We start from the raw sequence: 18,348 nt of genomic DNA, 5'->3' as shown, positions 1-18,348 counted from the left end.
CAAAAAAAACAACTGAGCATGTATTCCATGCAAACTATGAGCCTGTGTGTATACAGAGGACAAGAGATAAATATGGATAAGAATACAAGCATGTTATAAATGCAGAAATCCTAAAAAAAAAAATTAAAGGATGAAATAAAGATAAATATAAATAGGAATTCTAATATGCCCCACCACCACCCTGCGCCCTATCACCATGGATAGTCTTCTGATCCCTGGGGTGCATTTAGGGGCCAGAGCCACTGGTTTCAGCAGATGGCAGGACATATACATGTTTGTGGACTGGGTACATGGATGAGTGAACCTTCTACATGTCCTCTCTTTGGCACATTAAATAATTCCCAAGGCACCGGTCACCATCTGCTTTGCCAGCCTTGGAGCGTACTGGCTCAGCAAAGTGAGGTTCGACCTGGAGGTCAGCCCACATCCAACCACCCGCCACAACACGCACCAGGAGGGCAGGTGGAAGCAGCAGCAAGGCTGGACAGGTGCACCTGGGCCAGGTAACACAGCTCAGTATGCCCCATTAACAGGTGCAGGAGCCACTGAGAAATTCCATGCTGGGAAATAACATGAGAGGTGGAGATATTGCGTCCACACGCAGGAAGAATTCTGTGGGGTGCATTGTCAAAAATAGTTCATCATATAGTACTTACACCGTATAGATAAAATTTATCATTTACCTTATTATAAAAACAATAAATGTTCATTGTAGAACATTTGGAAAATGTAGAAAGCACATAGCCCATAGAGTAGTAGGGAGGAAGAACCTGAAGTAAGGAAGAGGCATCTAGAACATTCCACCGTTCAGAGGTGTATGCTTCTTTAAAAAAACAAAACAAAACAGGAATGATACATGCTTTCCATCATATCCTCTTCACATATAATGTTAGTCTTTTCCTAAAATCATATTCAATTTCTATAGAATAGAAAGCATGTATCTATTCAATAATTCATTTAACCACTCCCTCTTTTGCTAAATTTAGCCTGTTTACCAATAGTTATGATCCTGATTGTTTCCTTATGAAATTTTCAAGAAGTGGAATTACTGAGTCAAAGTACATAAATCTTTTTTAAGGCTCTTGACACATATTGTCAAAATGCATTCAAGACAACTTGTGCCAATTTACATTCTTTCTAACAGTTCCAATTTAACCACACCCTCTTCAATGCCTTTTTTTTTAAAAAAAATCTTAGTCAATCTGATAAGCAAAGATGGTAAGATTGAACATTTAATCATATTTTTATTGGCTATGTCTTGTGAGCATGGAATTCATTAAAGTGAAGTGATTATGCAATTTCATTTTCAGATTTCTTGTGGTAATGGGAGGGGACCCTCCCATTATCTAAATTCAGAATGGGGAATATTTGCCTGAAGTGATTTCAAAATAGATTCTCGGTGCTGTGAGGGATGCAGAAGGGAAAACACTGTCCCCGGCCCCGCACAAGCTTGCGGTGCGCTGCAGAGAAAGGACGCGGGGGCTGACGAGACTGCCAAGGCGGTGCCTGCAGGACGAGCCTCATAGGGCATGGGGTGGGCAGCAGGACCAAGCAGAGTGACCTCCAACAAGGAAGTCCACCTGTGAGGGGCTGATGCCGGAAGCTGTTTGATGTGAACCTTCCTTGCCCCGCATGTCAGTGTTCTCAGGTCCACGTGCCTAAAAGCCAGAGAGTCACTACATGTGCCAGCTCCAGCTCCTGGCCACAGGGGAGGGGCTGGGGGAACAGGCCGGGTGCTCTGAGCCTGCGCTTGGAGAAACACAACCATGCCCACGTCTACATGCCGCTCGCTGGGCCAGGAAAGGGTGAGCCTTCCTGATCCACAGTGAACTCTCGTCCACATGCTGGACCCCATCAGCATCCCCCAGAACTAGACCACTCTCCCTCCTCGCAGTCTCCAAAGCCCAGTGTTCTTCCATCCTTCCATCCCGACGTCCTTTCAGGGACCCCAGACTATTAAGGGGTGCGCCCTCTGAAAGGATTCAGCCATCTGAACACACAAGGGCCCAAATGGGAGACTCTTGGTGTGAAAGCTACACTAGCTGGTCAAGGGGAGAGACAAAAGAGAGAAGAAAGGATTTCAAGTAACAGATTCCCAATAAAATGGTGAAAAATCATGCATGCCCTTGTGGACACATAAATGCCTGGCCAAGCAGGCTCAGGCCAAAGCGGGCAGCTGGAAAGCACCATAACGAGTCCAAGGCACGTATCAGCAGGAGCCACAAGAAAGGGGTGGGACAGCCTCAGAGCTGGGACGGGAACACCACGGCCACCGCAAGGTCAAGGTAGCAGCTGCCATCGTCTCTGCCAAGGACCAGGAGCAGCGTCCCCACGTGTCTCTCACCCACCGGCACCTGTCTCTCTCCTCCCTGCCACCTCAGTTGATCCACCTTACTCCTTCCCAACCACTCCATTCAGGGAGCGCTGTTCATGGCATGCTGGGAGGGAAGGATCATGATCTTAAGAAAAAAGTGCGTGATTGTCACAGAGCCGTGTGTGGCTGATACAAACCCTCAGTCAACACACATCTGAGCTTTCTGTATCGTTCGTTCACACGTCACCTAAGTGAGCTTCACGGGCCTTGGTACGTTTCGCAGGTATAGAAAACCCAAAGCCCTCCGAAGAATGGAAGCTTTGCCTGTTCCTTCTTTGGAAGAGTTATCCCGATAGGCGTTTCTGAAAGAGTCCTGGACTTTTTGACATGTGCAGATTAGATGTTCAAAATGCACCTCTCCTTCGGGAAATGCATCACGTTTCAAATCACACATGGCTGCTGAAGCACCGATCTCCTCCACCTTCCCTGTGTTTGTTATTGATGCTTCTGAAACTTCCTCAAAAGCCCCAAAGAGGTCTTAATCCCTGTCAAATGTTATTATGTTACTGACTTCCATGTCGTCTTGAAAGGGCTTGTTTATTTAGTTTCAGTGACTCCCTGTTCCTGCCAAATATTATTTCATTTCAGCACAGATGTAAGGGGCCCAATGACTGGAATTGTTTTACAGCCCTGACATTGTGGAGAGATGGATACCAGTTTAATTACGGGCAGCTGAAAATGATCCAGGAGTCACCTGCTCGCGGTATTCATCATCATCACCAAGACCTGCCCCCCGGGCTGTGGCTTGAGTGCGCTCCGAAGGCTTCATCCGCCTTTGGACAGTGTGAGCTGTTTGGACCCGTGTCTTCAGTCACCGCTCAATGTGTGTATAGACGGCTTCCTATTGCTCGATGATTTTTCTTTTCCTCTGCTCAAAGTGAGGAAATCTGTTCATCATTCCATTTTCTTGCCTATTTTGGGTCCCTCCTCATGGCCTTCTCTGGCCATGGCTTCCCTTCCCCTTCCAGCTGTTTTCCCAATTCTACCTCGTTGGAAAGTCTTCATAACTCAAAGAATGTGAATTGGATCGAGTGAAGGTGGACAGGATCAAGGCGTGCAGGGGCTGTGCCACAGCTGGCCCTCGATAAGTGCAGAAGGAATGAGGGAGGACCATGAAGGGGGAAAAGCAGGGCATGTAATTGCAGCGCACGCTTAAAGGTGGGTTTTCTGTGTGTGTGTGTGTGTGTGTGTGTAGAGGAAGGTGGGTGAGGACACAGAAGAGTGAGTCACAGGAGATTCCCTCTGGGGAGAGGGAATGGCCGAGGGGGTTGGGAAACCTTTCCCTTGTGCATCCTTCTGGTGCTGGCTGGACTTTTTTTTTGTTACCACAATGGGGGCCTGTTATACTTCATCAGTGATCTGTTAAGGACTTGATCTACCCAAAGGAATTTGATGCAAAGTAAATAAGAGTTAGGTCTTGTGTGTGGCAAAACCCTGTTTGCTCGGCTCCTGTGCTAACCCAGACTGAGTCCAGGTCATGGATTGTGCCCCAGTTCACTGAGAGCTTTAGAAATCCAGCCCTGAGTCACTGCCCCCAGGGCCAAGGGTTCATGTGAAGTCCTACCCTATTCCTCATCGCAGCTACTGCCGCAGATGCACGGACCTCCAGGATGGACCCTGAAACCCAAAGGTATTTTTGGCAGAACAGGTGACTGCCTGGAGCTCCTGGAGGGAAGGTCTCCCACAGCCCACTCCCTCCCATCCCTCCTGCCTTCTCTGTCCACACAAGAGCACCTCACTTTCTCCTCTCCCCCGCCCCCACCCCCACCACAGCCTGTGCTGGGCAAGAGAAATACCGACCCCAGGGCATTACCCTTCTTCAGAACTCACCTGGATTGAACGTGCAACTCTTTAGGTGATGAGTTAGCTTCTCCTTGTACCTTCTTGTAAGCACTGCAGGGAAGCCAAGCAATAGTCCTCTTGGGAGTCCTGTCTGTCCTACCTGTCACCTGTCCATCTGTCACTTATCTACCTATCATCTGTCTATCTCTGCCAGCCATCTGATTTACATATATACATCATCTGTCGTGCGCACACATAAATACGTGTGCATATATGAGTGTTTAGAGGTGTACGTGTACACACACTTGTATAGCGCAGTTTTCCATGGACACCTGTGGAGCAAGTCTTAGTGTTTGTCCAGGCAGATGCTGTGTTTTCTGTGACTGTGAGGCTGGAAGGGGGAAGGGAACTCAGTCTGTGGCTGGGCCTAACCCCCAGGCAAGGAAAGAATCTGGTTTATTTGGTATATTTTTGTTGGATCAGATCGGTGAGTAGTAAACATGACTTAAGGCTTTGAAACAGATCAGTGACAAAAAGGGAATGTTTCTCTTTCTTGGTGTGCTCAAAAATCACAAACCTTCCTTACAAGAGAGGGACACCCACCCTTGGCCCAGTATCTTCACGCCTCACACCCAGAGAAGCTACATTTCTCCCTGCACCCGCCCTTTCCAGAATAGAACACCTCAGGCAGCCCTGCCTGGACCTCCCCCGCACCCCACCCCGAGTCCCCGGCCCTGGCAGGCCCTTCGGCGTGGCCCGAGTGGGTCCAGGAGACGTGCGCATGCCTGGCCTGGCAACCCTTTTCTCCATTTTAATGAGTCTCATTTGCCCATAAGACTCGTTTCTTAAGTTTCTGACTCATGCCAGGCTCATTTAGTTGGGATTTTTGGCCGGATGAGTACCCAAGTTTTAACCCACATAGGAATGTTTTTCTGCCCAGTTCTGGAAACTGAAATTGCTCCTCAACACCGACCAGCTCCCCGCTGTCATTTCCTCCTGTATCCCTTGTCCTGCCGACACCTACCTACACCCTTGTCACTCTGGCTTGCAGCACACTCACACAGACACGCAGACGCACACAGGGGCCTCCAGAGACACACAGAGGTACACGGAGACGTACAGACACAGACACGCACACGGGCGTGGGCAGAGACAGACACCCAGAAACACACAGACGCACACACATACGCACACAGAATCCAGAGACATGCACGCACACACACACGTTAACTACATACCTGCCAAGTAACCCTCAGACTGCTAGGAGGCTGCAGCCTGGATTGTTATCTCAGTTTTCACAAGCACAGCAAGAGAGGGGACCGCTCTGCAAGGTTGTGCGAAAAGCTGCATTTCCGCTTTAATTCTGTCTCTTCTGCGGTGGTTTTTTTTTGTTTTTTTTTTCTCTTTCCTCCCCTCAGAGACTTATCCTTCAAACAAGAGTCCTCTAAGGATTTATTTCCCATCTGACACCAAGCTACTGGCTCCTGATTGGGTGGAATTGTGAATTATGGAGTGCGAGAAGAATCTTCAGTAGAAGTTAATTTGTAAACATCTTTCTTTGCTGCGCCTCTTGGCATTAACCCACATCACATAGAAAGTTTCAGTCTCAGATTTTGAGTGCGGCAGAGACTTGCAGTTTTGTCAACTACCCTGGGAATGGCCCCTCTCGTTCCCAAGGGGGACGCGTGGAGAGAAAGCAGCTGGTGCGTGCCTAGCCTCCCGGAGCAGCCCTGGGCAGCCCCAGCCTCTGCCATCGCTAATGGTGTCCCGAGCACGGCCTCGCCTTTCCCCAGGGGCCTCTGCGTGGGCAGCCCCAGGGCGCTCGGGAGGCAGGAGTGTCCCCCGGGCCCTCCCTGGCGCTGCCAGCTCATGCTCGCCCTACGTGGCGCCCCAGGGTGCTCAGCCATCGGGGTGACACTCCCCATCACTGATCTCCCACGTCAGGGTCAGGTTCCACTGTGATTTTGACGCCGGGCCAGATTTCTGTTTTGAGCCCAGCTCTCTACAGACTGTTGTAGGTGGACCAGAAATAACTTTTATGGTCTGCAAAATACCTTTCTCTTGGGATGTTTTGTTGTGCTCTGAGTACATTTTAACACAGTGAGGTAACACTCGCAGACTCGCAGAGACACGGGCCGGGAAGCGCCTCCAGAGAGCCCCATCCATCACCACGACGCCGGGCAGGCTTCACCCAAACCGCCCCAGACATAGGTAAATATCCTGTTTTCACAGGTCATCAGGAAGAGGCTCCACACGGCTCTCGGGCAGCCTGTTCCAGCGCCGGCTTCCCTTCAGCACCGTCATTATGTTGGTATTACAGGGCAACGCCCCACACCGGACCGCTGTGAACTTTAAAAAACCCAAATTTGCGTATTTTGAACCAGATGCCGCAGAGCAGCCTGATTGTCAGCACACATTTTAGCTGGGATTGAAAGATCCCATGCCCAACCCAATGCATCTGTCCTTGGGGTTGGATTCAACCGGGCGGCATTCGTTTTGCAGCAAATGCTTGAGGCTTGGCTCCCTGAGTGTCCCCAACCCCTGATCTGCACCTCTAATTAAAAGGCGAGGCTCTGCAGGTGCGCCTTGGTGGGTTCCTGGCCCCAGAAACCGCGGCTTTCTCTCCCTCAGCTGGGTCAGCGAGAGCAGGCCTGAAGGGAAAGCGGAGCTCGCTGCGTGGGGCGGGGGTTTCGCTCAGGCACACACCAAACCTCCTGACCCTTGGTTTGCACCCCAGGCCTGCAGCGAGGGCAGCTCCAAAGGACCCCAGCCCCCTGGCTCTCCCCTCTGCAGCCGCTCGCAGGAAGCCCCGACGTGGCCCAGTCACATTTTGGCAAGTGACCGTCCACGGGGCTCTGCAGTGAGATGCAGAATAGCCCTCTCCCTAGCTCTCCGCTGTTTCCCTTGGCAAAGCCCACGGTCACCAGCAACCAGATGGGTCAGGAAAACCCTGGCCACGCGCGGGCTTGAACCCAGACGGGCCGCGGCTCGCCGCGAGGCCCAGCGCGCCCCGGTTGTCTGAGGCCAGGCTCTGAAATTGACACCAGATGGGCCGGGAGGGGTAATTGCTCCGAGGGGGGAGAAAGACAACATGTCAGGACGTTTTAGTAACACCTAATTCATCCCGAGGTGATCCATAAATCTGATGGCCGCTTAAAAACAAAAGTCGAAAAATACTTGGGACCAGATTACTTCTGTGACAGCACTTCCGGCAGAGGTGAACTTTATTAGGGAGACAACATGAAGAGAGAGAAACACGTAACAACTTTTTATGGGATATTTTACGTGATTTTATTTTTTTTGCAGTAAATAAAGTGGTTACAGGGCCCCAAGGAGAAGGGCCCAGATGTTAGGGAGTTGTGTGAAATTTAGGGGAAACAAGCTGTAAAAAGCACAGTCATAAAGCAGGCTGTCAGTGCCACACATCTGGACAATACAGCTGTATGTTCCCGGGGCCTGTCGTCACCCAAAGAAAACTCAATAACCTCATTTCACCCCAATTAGGCCGCATACCAACAGGGCCAGCGTGAGCCCGCGAGCGGCGGGGAGCAGCCCTCGCGTGGCGCCTGTGTCAGGCAGTTTTGATCTTGCGTTTGAATTCGGTCACCAAGAAATAAGGGATGGCTCGCGAGGCCCTCCCCACTGTTCCCAGCCCGCAGGATCCCCGCCGCCCCAGTAAGTCAGACCTGGGAGGCCGGGACAGTGACTGCCCCGGGGCAGCAGCCGTTCTGTAGCTTGAACCCCACCTGTCAAGCACCCCACCTACTCCCCCCTCCCTTTTGGGGAGTCTTCACACCATTGTGGGAAGCACCAGGTTCAAATCATATTGCAAAAGAAGCTGGTTTTTAGACCGGCCAAGTTATGCCACTGGGCGTGAGCCCCCAAGCACGGCCTGCGGAGGCCCCTTGGCGGCAGGACAGACATCACCGATCATCACTGACAGCCTGTGCTAGAGGTTATAAAAACACCACTTCTCCTCTTAATTGTGTTTCTTCCCAGGTGTTAATAGCAGCGAAAACCATCATGGACGCCGGCGAGAAACTAACCTTGCCGCTGATAGGGAAACTCCTCAAATTCCAGCTTCTGCAGATTAAATTGAAGGACCAGCAGCGACGGGAAAATGAAAAGAAGGTACTGTGTGCCGGGGGGCTTGCTGAGGGCGCAGGGGGAGCCCAGCCAGCTCTCCAGGGCCTCTTTCTTCCTGCCTCCCATGGCTGGCTGCTCAGCTTCTCAAGGAAAAGGCCTTGAAGAGGTAGAGAAGAGGAATTCTGCTTCCTCAGAGACAAACCCGTACAAGCTAAGTTCCCTTCTGGAGAAACAGGGCCATAGTCAGGGCACGTGGCTGTGGCTGCGGCTGTGGCTGAGGCTGTGAGTATTTAGAGTCCAGTAACAAAGAAGGGACCCAAGAAAGGGAGAGAGAGTTGGGAGAAAAAAACAGACAATGGAGGAGTCCCCCCTGAAAAGTGAAGGTCTAACTATTTAAAGCAGTTCAGATAATATTGCATAGAAGCGCCTATTAAAGTAGTCGGCTGGATCTATACCCTCACGAGGAGGTGAATGTTTTAGCACAAGTCCGTCCCGGTTCCCATGGTATACTTCTAATTATTTCTTCACATGCAGATTTTTTTTTTTTTCATCGACTCTGCCCACCCAGGGAAATCCGTCTTGTGTTTTCCAAAGATTCATATTTTCACCCGAAAAATTACTGTCGATGCTTTTGGCAAAGTGACACCAGGTTCAAATCCATTTGCTATTGTCATTACTCACAAGACAAGTCATTTTTCCCCATCATGCCAAAATATCTTTGGAAAGGCAAATGCTTTTGCATGTACATGTGCAGTACGTGTGTGCATGGGTGTGTATATGAAGTGAATGTACGTGTGTGTTTTACTTTATGGCCCTGAATGGAAGAGGAAAATCAATTCAGGAGAGAAGAAAGGTAAATCATGTCCCAATAATACCTTCTTCACCTTTGCAGGACCCCCCAAATCTGGATTTCCTGTTTGAATTGGACTCTTGACAGGATAATTGTAGGGAAAAAAAATAATGATGCCACCTTATTTTTGAAATTTGGGGCTTTATGTTTTTCGAAGTGACGCGCTATATCACATCTCATTGAGGTGACACGTATTGTCCCCATAGTAGGTGGCAGAGTTTTTCATTTAGGGAAGATCTTTCCATCCCATACAAGAGATTTGTGCCTTAAGAAACACTCAGAGAAGTTGAGACTCGGCAAACAAAAAATTGGAAAATTTAAAACTAGTATAGGATCATCTTTTCTTGCCTGTTTAAATTCCATACTTGCTGGGACTTTGAATTATAAAAAGTGTAGTGTGAGAATTCCTGCACTTTCTGATTGTCTTCTGTTTTCCCTGAGCATCTATAAATAAACCTAATGTGCTAGCAAGTGTCAGCTTATTTGTTGGTCACCCATGTTAAGTCTCTAATTGTGCTAGGAGTAGGTTTTAGATTTCAGTTAACAAATTTCAAGCAACAAAAAAATTGAATATCCTGGCAGCTCGGGAAAGGTTTTTGAAGCTCACTGCAGTGTGAAAATATTGCTGTTCTTTTGCTCAGCACTTTTTTGGAAGTGTGAACTCTAATACGCGTAAGGGATTCTGAAGATATGAAAAGAATGTATTTGTTGAAAATTCAAGAGTTGTAAGGCATTAGGGCTTCAGTTTGAGATATACATAAAAGAGTAATAGATTAGTCAGAGAACACTGGGCAAATAAATCAGATCCATAATCTCATTTGATGCCTTCATTTAGTTTGCATTCCTGAGCGCCAGCCCCCAATTTCTGAATTTGGGGCTAAATAAATCGGTGAAAACTGATTGGAGTGGAGAGGGCTCCAGAAAATACTCAGGTCAGTGTTTGAGAGACGATATAATCTCGTTTCATCAGAACAACATTGCGCACCAGGTCAGTTGAAACAACTGTGGTTCATGCTTGTCAGCCAGGGAGTTTGGTAGGAAGCAAAATAAATATAAAGTATATAAAAGTCACGCCATGTTGTGGATTAGAAAATGAAAAAAAAAAAAAAAAAGCAAGAGAGCTTTCCCAAACTTGTCTTTCTAGAACAAGTTGAGATTCTGAGACTTCTCTGGGAGGGAGTAACAGTCTCTTTGGCTTTGTACTATCAGCTTGAAATCCATGTTGCTCCTTTCAAATGCTAATTATATTGCTTACATGTGTGCAGCTCAAAGAGTGTTTGAATCTTCTATGTTAAATATTTGGAATCGTATTTTTTTTTTAATTTTTTTTTTTTTATTAGAGGCATGCTTTATTTATTTATTTTATTTGTTTGTTTGTTTTGTTTATACATGCACTGGGTACAGTCAGAAGCGTGGGAGGGTGAGAGAATTCACCAGAGCCAGAGCGGGGAGCAGAGCAGGCAGAAGGACCGAAGTACACTGCTGAGGGGAGCAGCGGGCGGCAGGAGAGGTCTGCGCGCCATGTGGGACCCTCCTCCGGTGGCCTGGGAGCAGCCGGGGATCGAACCGGCGCTGCAGAGGCTGCGCGCAGCTTCGTAACCCAGCACTCAACCGCTGCGCCACCGGGGAGGCCCTGGAATCGTATTTTTAACAAGAAGGCTTACAAATATCCATGGCAGTTTACAGAAGATGCTAGGGAGAAGCAGACAAAAATAACTAATCACTAGTAGATCCTTGTCTTTCTCCCCAATGGTACAAATACAATGAATCGTTATGTATCAGTAGTTTATCCTGTTTTAATCAATCAAGACTTTTCTTAAAAGTAAATTGCCCAATGTATCAAAAATGCCATCACTTCAGATTGTCATTGGTACCACTTTGGTCTATGCTTCACGCTGTTTGAGTTTGGCCATGAAGAATTTTGTGGGCTAATCAATAATATAAAAAATAACACAAGGAAAGATATTTCTTAGAACAGTTTGAGATCTTTGCATGTCTCTATGAATATACAGATGCTGACTCTAAACGAGTTGTGTGTATAGGAAAACCTTTATCTTTCTGGAAATACCTTGCTGATTACTTCCAATATTGTTAGCACTTCGGAACTTCTGAATAAGAATCTCAAAATTAATTTGAAATTAGGTTTTGTGTTATCTTAAAGTTTGAATGAGAGCGTTTTGTTTAGAAATGAATTTTCCTCATGCACACCATCTCAAGGTATATCTTGCATTTTTGGTTCTACCATTATCAATTCATTAGCTTGATACATATTTATTGCAACATTTAGAGAAACAATGTGCTGGGTATATTTTCATGATAATATTAAAGTAAATTGCGTGATTTCTATTCTAGTCCCTGTTTTAATCTAGCCATCTGATTATTATATAGGGTACTGCTTTCATTTTAACTTCTTTTATAGCAACAACTTTTGTTATTTCCATTATAGTCATTTATTTCAAACCCAAGCACTTGATTATGAGTCAAAATATTTAAAATAAGGAGACTTTAGCTAAATGAAAACATTTAATCATCAAAAATGGATGAAAATTGCTATCACATGAAAAAAACAATAGCCATTCAGACAATCAGCCAAACTAAATCTAGTCTTCTGTGCCTTCTGTGTCTTCTGAGCTGGGCTTAGAACGGGTACACTTTTACAGAAAACAGCGGTGTATATTCAAGCTGTGCTTTTTATTCATGAATTCAAACAGCTAGTCCGTATTTTCTTGGATATTGTAAACAACTTTTTTTTTTTTTAAATAAAAGCAAATCAGTTCTTTCTCTTGCCAATGTAGATGCTTAGTACCGTATTTTGGGATGTACTAGAATTGAAGTGAAGGAAGATACGCTGTAAAGAAATGGTATCGGTAAACTTTCCTCAAAACAACTCAAAATTAATCGTGGCTAAATTTGATAAGATGCCATGATGAAACCACAAATGACCCAGAGCCTGTTCTAGCAAGGGGTGAGGAGAAATCAGGGTGTCTCTCGCAGACGGTTTCCAGCTTACTCCAGTTGAAACCCCGAAATGCTGGAACCCAGCCAATGTAATGCCATTTTTTGCGTGTGTTTTGTTTTAAAAGAAAGGCCATAGGGACATACCAGGAAATTACAGGCTGGTTAGTTTTGATTCAGTTGTGGTTAAAATCTTCAGAAACTATTTTAAGAAATCAAACAGAGGAAGAGCAGGAACTCAGTTTAGAGGGACCCATGTGGTTTCAGGAAAGAAATAACTTGCCTCACTAACTAGGTGGAATTCTTTGAGGCTGGATTATCAGAATGAGGTACTGTGAGTAACACTGTTGGATCTAAAGAGCTACAGAATCCAACAGTTCAGGGTAGATAACAATAATAAAGACTCTGTGCCTGACTTACTGGTTATACAGAACATTGCATTGGTAGGTAATTGGAATGCTTTTAATTAATGAAAGCATTTTCCAGACTTCAGGAAGAATGTAAAGAAACACTTTTAAAATAGTCATGATTTCCTATTAAAATAGCTAGTTACAGAAACAACAAATAATAATTAGCTAATGTTATTGTCAGGGGCTATACTAAGCCCTTTCTACATGTTAATAGCATTTAATCTCTCAGATGACTGATTCAGGTATAGCATCTTAGTTCCAGTTTGCAGATGTGAACACTGAAGGTTTGAAAAGTTGCGTTTCCCAAAGCTGAATTGAGGTTCCATTTTGGAGCTGGGAGTGAAACCCCAAAACTAGCAGACTCTAAAGACCCTGCTCGCAACCCCTCTGTGTACCCCTCCTGACGTGTCCCAATAAATATGCAATCCAGTGCTCCTGGCTCACAGCCAGTGGAATGCCTGCCCAGAAATGCTTCCCTGTAAGAGCGATGGCTTTGCTCGGTAACCTACCGACAGCCATCAGGCCCCGCCAAGCACATCGCACATGATATCCTGAGGTTGAAATTGGGGGCAGGTCAAGGAAAGGACCGGAGACAAAGGTCACGGACTTAACCAGCCACGAATCCCCAAGAGAATCCTAACATCATTTCCAGTTCTACTCCCCTGCCCAGAACTGATCTGCTCTCTGGGGCAACCTTTTGAACTAAATTTCTTAGTTATTCCAAACATCCTCACCCTTTCTCTCTGCCTTTCTCCACAGTGAGGCAAGATGATGTTGGGTGACCTGTTGCTCAGGTGTCTGAATCCACAGGACCCTGCAGGAGTCAGACACCAGGCAGGGAGCAGATCCTCCCCCCATCACATAGACATGGCCTTATTCTGATTCTGTGGATTAGCCATTGCACCCCAAAAATATCAAGGTGACCCACCAGGGCGTTCTGCAGGGTTCTACAGATGGCACCATTGGGTCACGTGAACCCAGCTGCCTTCCCAGGCTTACATTTTCTATACTACGGTAGCTTTTTGGAGAAGCAATATCTTAGCTCAATCTCAGGGGTTATATTTTCTATTTGATGGGGAGATCAGGAAGGATGGGGGGAGGGAGACTATGTAGAAAGTTTAGAAAAGGCAAAGCAAAACACCCATAGGGCCATAACCCCGGCACAATCAGCGTTAACATGTGGTATGTTTCCTTTCTGTTCTTTTCTGTGGATTTGTTTCTGAACATTGTTGTCATCATTGTGAAAATATTTTAAATCTAGTATGTTTTCAATTATAGTGTATCTTAATTCTTACTCATTATCACGGCATCCACACCTATCGCTGCTATTGGTTATGTGATACTCAGTTGCCCAGTACAAGCTCCCCTCTTGTTGAATAGCTATGTTCTCTCCACATGTTTTTTTTTTTTAATATATATATAAACATTGTGATAAGCAGCTTTATAGTGTATGGTTCTCCATGTCTTGGATAATTTCCTTAGCATAGGTTTAATGAAATGGATTAATTGGACCTCAAAGTGTTCTCCATAATGTTCTGTTTCCAAAGTAGGTTCTAGAACTGTAGAGATCCAGTTCTCCATTTAAAAACAAGAGGGACCTTAGTCAAATAACTTGGAAATGTCTGTATTCTTTCTCTCTCTCTCTCCACACATATATATACACACACACACACACATACATACAACTCTCCTATGTACGATTTAACTGCACATTGCTTTATAAAAGATGAAGGGCTTTTGTGAAAATAAATCTCTCAACCTTATTTGAGACCACACATTTCTTTCAGTCTATCCATTGGCCCATCACCAGCTGGGGCCAGGTTGATAGGATAGATTATTTATGAGCTAGAATGACCTCTTGAAAAAAAAACTAGAGCAGCATTCTAGTTTCTCATAAATAATAATGGAGTGGCTCGGTCACTTAACCTCCATGAAGGTTCTTTTCTGTATTCTTAATACTATGTTGGTGAATTTTATAATAAATCATATATAAAACACAAAGTTATCCACTTGTATATACGTATACAAATACGTAGATGCATTATTAACTCTGAAAATAAGATGAAGTATAGCTATTTTCCATCTGACAGTGACTTTTACCATTTGCATCCCTTTCATTACAAGGAATAAAAGAATTTGAATAAAATAATTCAAATACGCTGCCAGCGTATTTGAAGATATTTCAAAGAATTTGAATTTTGACATCAAGGGAATTTGGTGTCAAGAATTTTGACATCAACTTGAATTTTGATGTTTAGAATAAAATATTTCGAAGTATCGTATAACTAGCTTTAAAAAGTGAAAATAACATGGGGCCTCCTTGGTGGTGAAAGGGGTTAAGCACCACACCATGAAGCAATCCGCAGCCTCTGCAGCACAAGTTCGATTCCCGGCTGGGCAGGGAGCAACCCACATGGTGCAGCAGACCTCTCCTGTCTCACCCGCTGCTCCCCTCAGCAGTCTATTTCAGTCAGTCCGCCTGTTCTGCTCCCCACTCTGTCTCTGGTGAATCCTCTCCCCCCCCTACATCCCTGGCCTGTGCCCCAATTTTTGTATGCATAAATAAATAAATCTTTAAAAAAAAAGTGAGAATAACAAGATTAAGTATTCCACGTAGGCATCACTGATAAGTATTCTATGTGGGTATCCCCAAGTATGTGAAATGGTAGTAGTTTCATTTGTTGTGGCTTCGAGTCCCACATCTGCTATGTAGCTTAGCCATTTCAGAAATCTCTGTGCCCTCATCCCAACCTTTCTCACAGTAGGACACTTCCAGGTGATTTTATACATACTACATTTTAAGGAAAATGCACTCTGTAGCAAATTTAACTCTTTCTTTGAATGCTAGGGACATGTGTTCCCCAAACACGGTGGAGAGATGCACTCTTTGGCTACGCTCCTCCTAAATGTTTGCCTTTAATTAGCAAAAGTTCCTTCTGAGTTCCTTAAATTGTGAATAGATAACTACAGAAGGGGAACATGCATGCATGCTGAGTTGTCCAGAAACAAGGATCGTCGAAGAAGAAATTGGCATGAGCAAATTTTAGTATATGATTTAGCAGCAGGGTCAACTTCGGCTCCGGCTAATCTGGTTTGCCAACCCCTTTCAAAAACCCCAAGAGTCCTAAGGGGCTTACTGAGATTTTTGAGTTAAGAGAGGGAAGGGCAAGAAGATAGCAGGTGATTTTCCTGTGACTTGGACCTGGTAGAAAGGATTCTTTATTTTTGGGCCAAGGTAGAATTCGTGGACAAGCAGCCAATCCCTGTCTGGAGCCAGAGAGACAGAGAGACGTTCCTGGCCCAGCTCAGGTGTAGCGGGAGGAGAGGGGGGTAGGGAACAGGCTGAACAGGAGAGGAGTCTAGGCGCACCGTCACTAGGTCAGTATGGTAGAGCAGAGGACCGGTGGAGCCACGCACGTGTGCAGAAATCCACCCGGGATTCTCGATCTGGATCGCCAGTCCAGGAGGACCAGGTGCTTCCAGTCGTTTCTGTTTCCTGCCCTGTCATTTCTCTACTCCAGGAAAATGCCTGTATAGTAGCTCTACCTGGTAAATTCCTTGCATAGTAATACTCGTTGAAATTTTACCCACTGAAGATACATCATTGTCAAATGGAAAATGCGGAGCTTTCAGTTGTGTCAGCACAAAATGGCAATTAGGTCAAACTGATGCGTAAACCATTTGAAAGGTTCTCAGTATCGCCTTCTCGCTTCTTTGGGTGGTGGAGTTATGGTGATTTTTCTAAGTTCTTTATAGTTTTTCTAATTTTTGAATCGCGACTGTCTTTCTTATTTAGAAAAGCTAAAGGAGTAAGTCAGGATGCATCAGTGTTTTTGAAAATACTTTTGTGAACATGAGGAAGGTTGATATTAACTAGGTAAAAATTAGTTTTAAAAAGGATGATTTTCTCCAGTCTCCCAGGTCTGGCCCTGAGGGCATGTGACTGCAAACAGTCAGAGCGAGGAAGGAAGCAGGAAGGCTGAGGGAGGGGGAGCATTCTGGGGGGCAGAGCATCCAGGCCCCTGGAGGAACAGAGTGTGGCGTGTGGACAGGAGGAGGTGGCTGCGAGACAGATGAACTCGAGAACCACAGAAACAAAATGAGTTAGGGTTTGTGTTCTAACCAACTTGCGTCTCCACCACAGCTGCGTCTTAATTTATACAGTGGGGATAAGATTACCCATCTGGCAGGTGGTTTAGTGAGAACAAATTAAAGACAATGAGGTCTGGAAAGCCCCTATCATGCTACATAGCTAAGTCTCTGCTACCAGAATTTGTCACTATTTTGAAAATTTAGATTGTGGTCCGCCCGGCTCCCTGTAGGACCTTAAGAAACCTCATAAGGCAGAGAGGCCAGGGAGTGCCTTACCTTCTCGAACTCCAGCCTCACCAGACAGACCCCGAAGGAGTGAGAGCTCCGTGACTGCCGGGGCAGCCCGCAAGGCCCCAGGGCTCTTCACTGTCTTATCAGGAGTAAAAAACTCTTTCCTTAAGTTTCCACTATTCCCAGCAAAATGTTTTGGGGGTGATGGAGTAAAGGAATCCATGCAACAGTGAAGAAATGCTTGCCCTGCGAGGTGGACATTAGAAAAATTTGACTTAAGTTGCTTCTTTTCCGTTCTAAAGATCACCCTGAGATTGTCTCTCAGACCACAGCGGTGCTGCTCTGCTTTTTTCAGATCCTGTATACCTTTTACCTTTCACTAAACTTGCCGTTGTGGAAGTTTCTGGCAGATTCAGGGGCCAAGTCGGGACTCCTCTGCCAGCTGCCCACCATGTTGCTGTGCGGGGAGGTTTCGCCTTAGGGGATTTACTGCCACCCCAGGGGTGGCAGTTCCAGTGCCAGCAAGACTGTTGCCAGTGCTGCCAAGCTAATTGGACCCAGGGCACTGATTTGTCCTCTGGTTTCTTTCTAAATTAGCATGCTCTCAACATTGGCGGGGTCCCACCTCACTGCTTGGGTGAGCGGGCTCCCTCCCGAGGCGTTTCCCATTATCTTCTCTCCTCCAGCCCACGGCCTCTCGGCCACCGACTCTCATTGAATCACTCTGCCTTGTCCCTCACTTGTAAAACGGAAGCACGCCTGGGCTGTGAGACCTCGCTTGCTTGGAGCCACACCCTGTGCCCTCTCCCCTCCTGCTGCTGGTATTGCCTGAGAAATTGCCTTCCCTCCTCCAGGCCCACCTGATGTGGGTCTCCCGCACAGGCCTAGGCTCTGAGACACAAGGCGCCTCCTTGCTGTGTGTGATGGCATGGATGGAGCTGGAGGGAGAGTTCTAAGGGAAGGAGGTCAGAAGGAGAAAGACGAACACCAGCTGGCCTCACTTACAGTGGGCCATGGAGAAACAAAACAAAGGGTCAGAGGAAGCCGAACCAATAATCAACCTTACGTAGACTTGATGCCCCAGAAGGGCAGGGAGGAGGGGGAGGGCCCTGTGGAGGGGGCACAGTGGGCTCTGGGGGAGCACTTTCAGCAACCCGGCAGGGGTGTGGCGTGGCCGTACCCCTCAGGGGTGTGCGCCTCCACCTGCTAAGTCATATACAGCATTGTAGGCGGATGTGACCTCGGTGAAAAAAAGAATAGCAATTTAAACAAAAATCATGTAGAGCTGCCAATAGTTGCCTTTTGCCCTTTTCAATGCCCCATTTGTCTGTCTGGCTCCACATGTTATGTTCGCCTGTGTTTTTAGGCATTTCTCCATTTCTTTGGCCAATATCTCTCCCTACACCAAATTGGCGCTGGCGTTTCCAGCATGATCCCAAGCTCACCTCTGTCTCTCGAGAACTTTCGCCCAAGGAGACTCATCTCTTGGCTTGCAATTAACCACTCTCCCTGTCACCCCTCCTGAAGTGATTATAAGCTCCGGCCAAACCTCCCTTCTCAAATTAGCG

The 18,348-nt window shown here is 46.4% G+C and overlaps 1 protein-coding gene across 1 annotated transcript in view; it reads left to right on the top strand.

Annotated features, from left to right (window-relative positions):
* SPAG17 (sperm associated antigen 17) overlaps window positions 1-18,348 on the top strand; it is a gene marked incomplete at its 5' end in the record, with an annotated part of 142,496 nt that overhangs the window by 33,339 nt on the left and 90,809 nt on the right. The window contains one exon of the mRNA XM_084242469.1: window positions 8,156-8,287. Coding sequence (XP_084098595.1) covers window positions 8,156-8,287 — 132 coding nt within the window. The remainder of the gene's footprint in view (window positions 1-8,155; window positions 8,288-18,348) is intronic.

Source organism: Talpa europaea (assembly GCF_964194135.1).
Source record: "Talpa europaea genome assembly, chromosome: 9".
NCBI lineage: Eukaryota > Metazoa > Chordata > Mammalia > Eulipotyphla > Talpidae > Talpa > Talpa europaea.
Note: the sequence above shows the minus strand (reverse complement) of the source record. Positions and strands in the feature narration are given on the sequence as shown.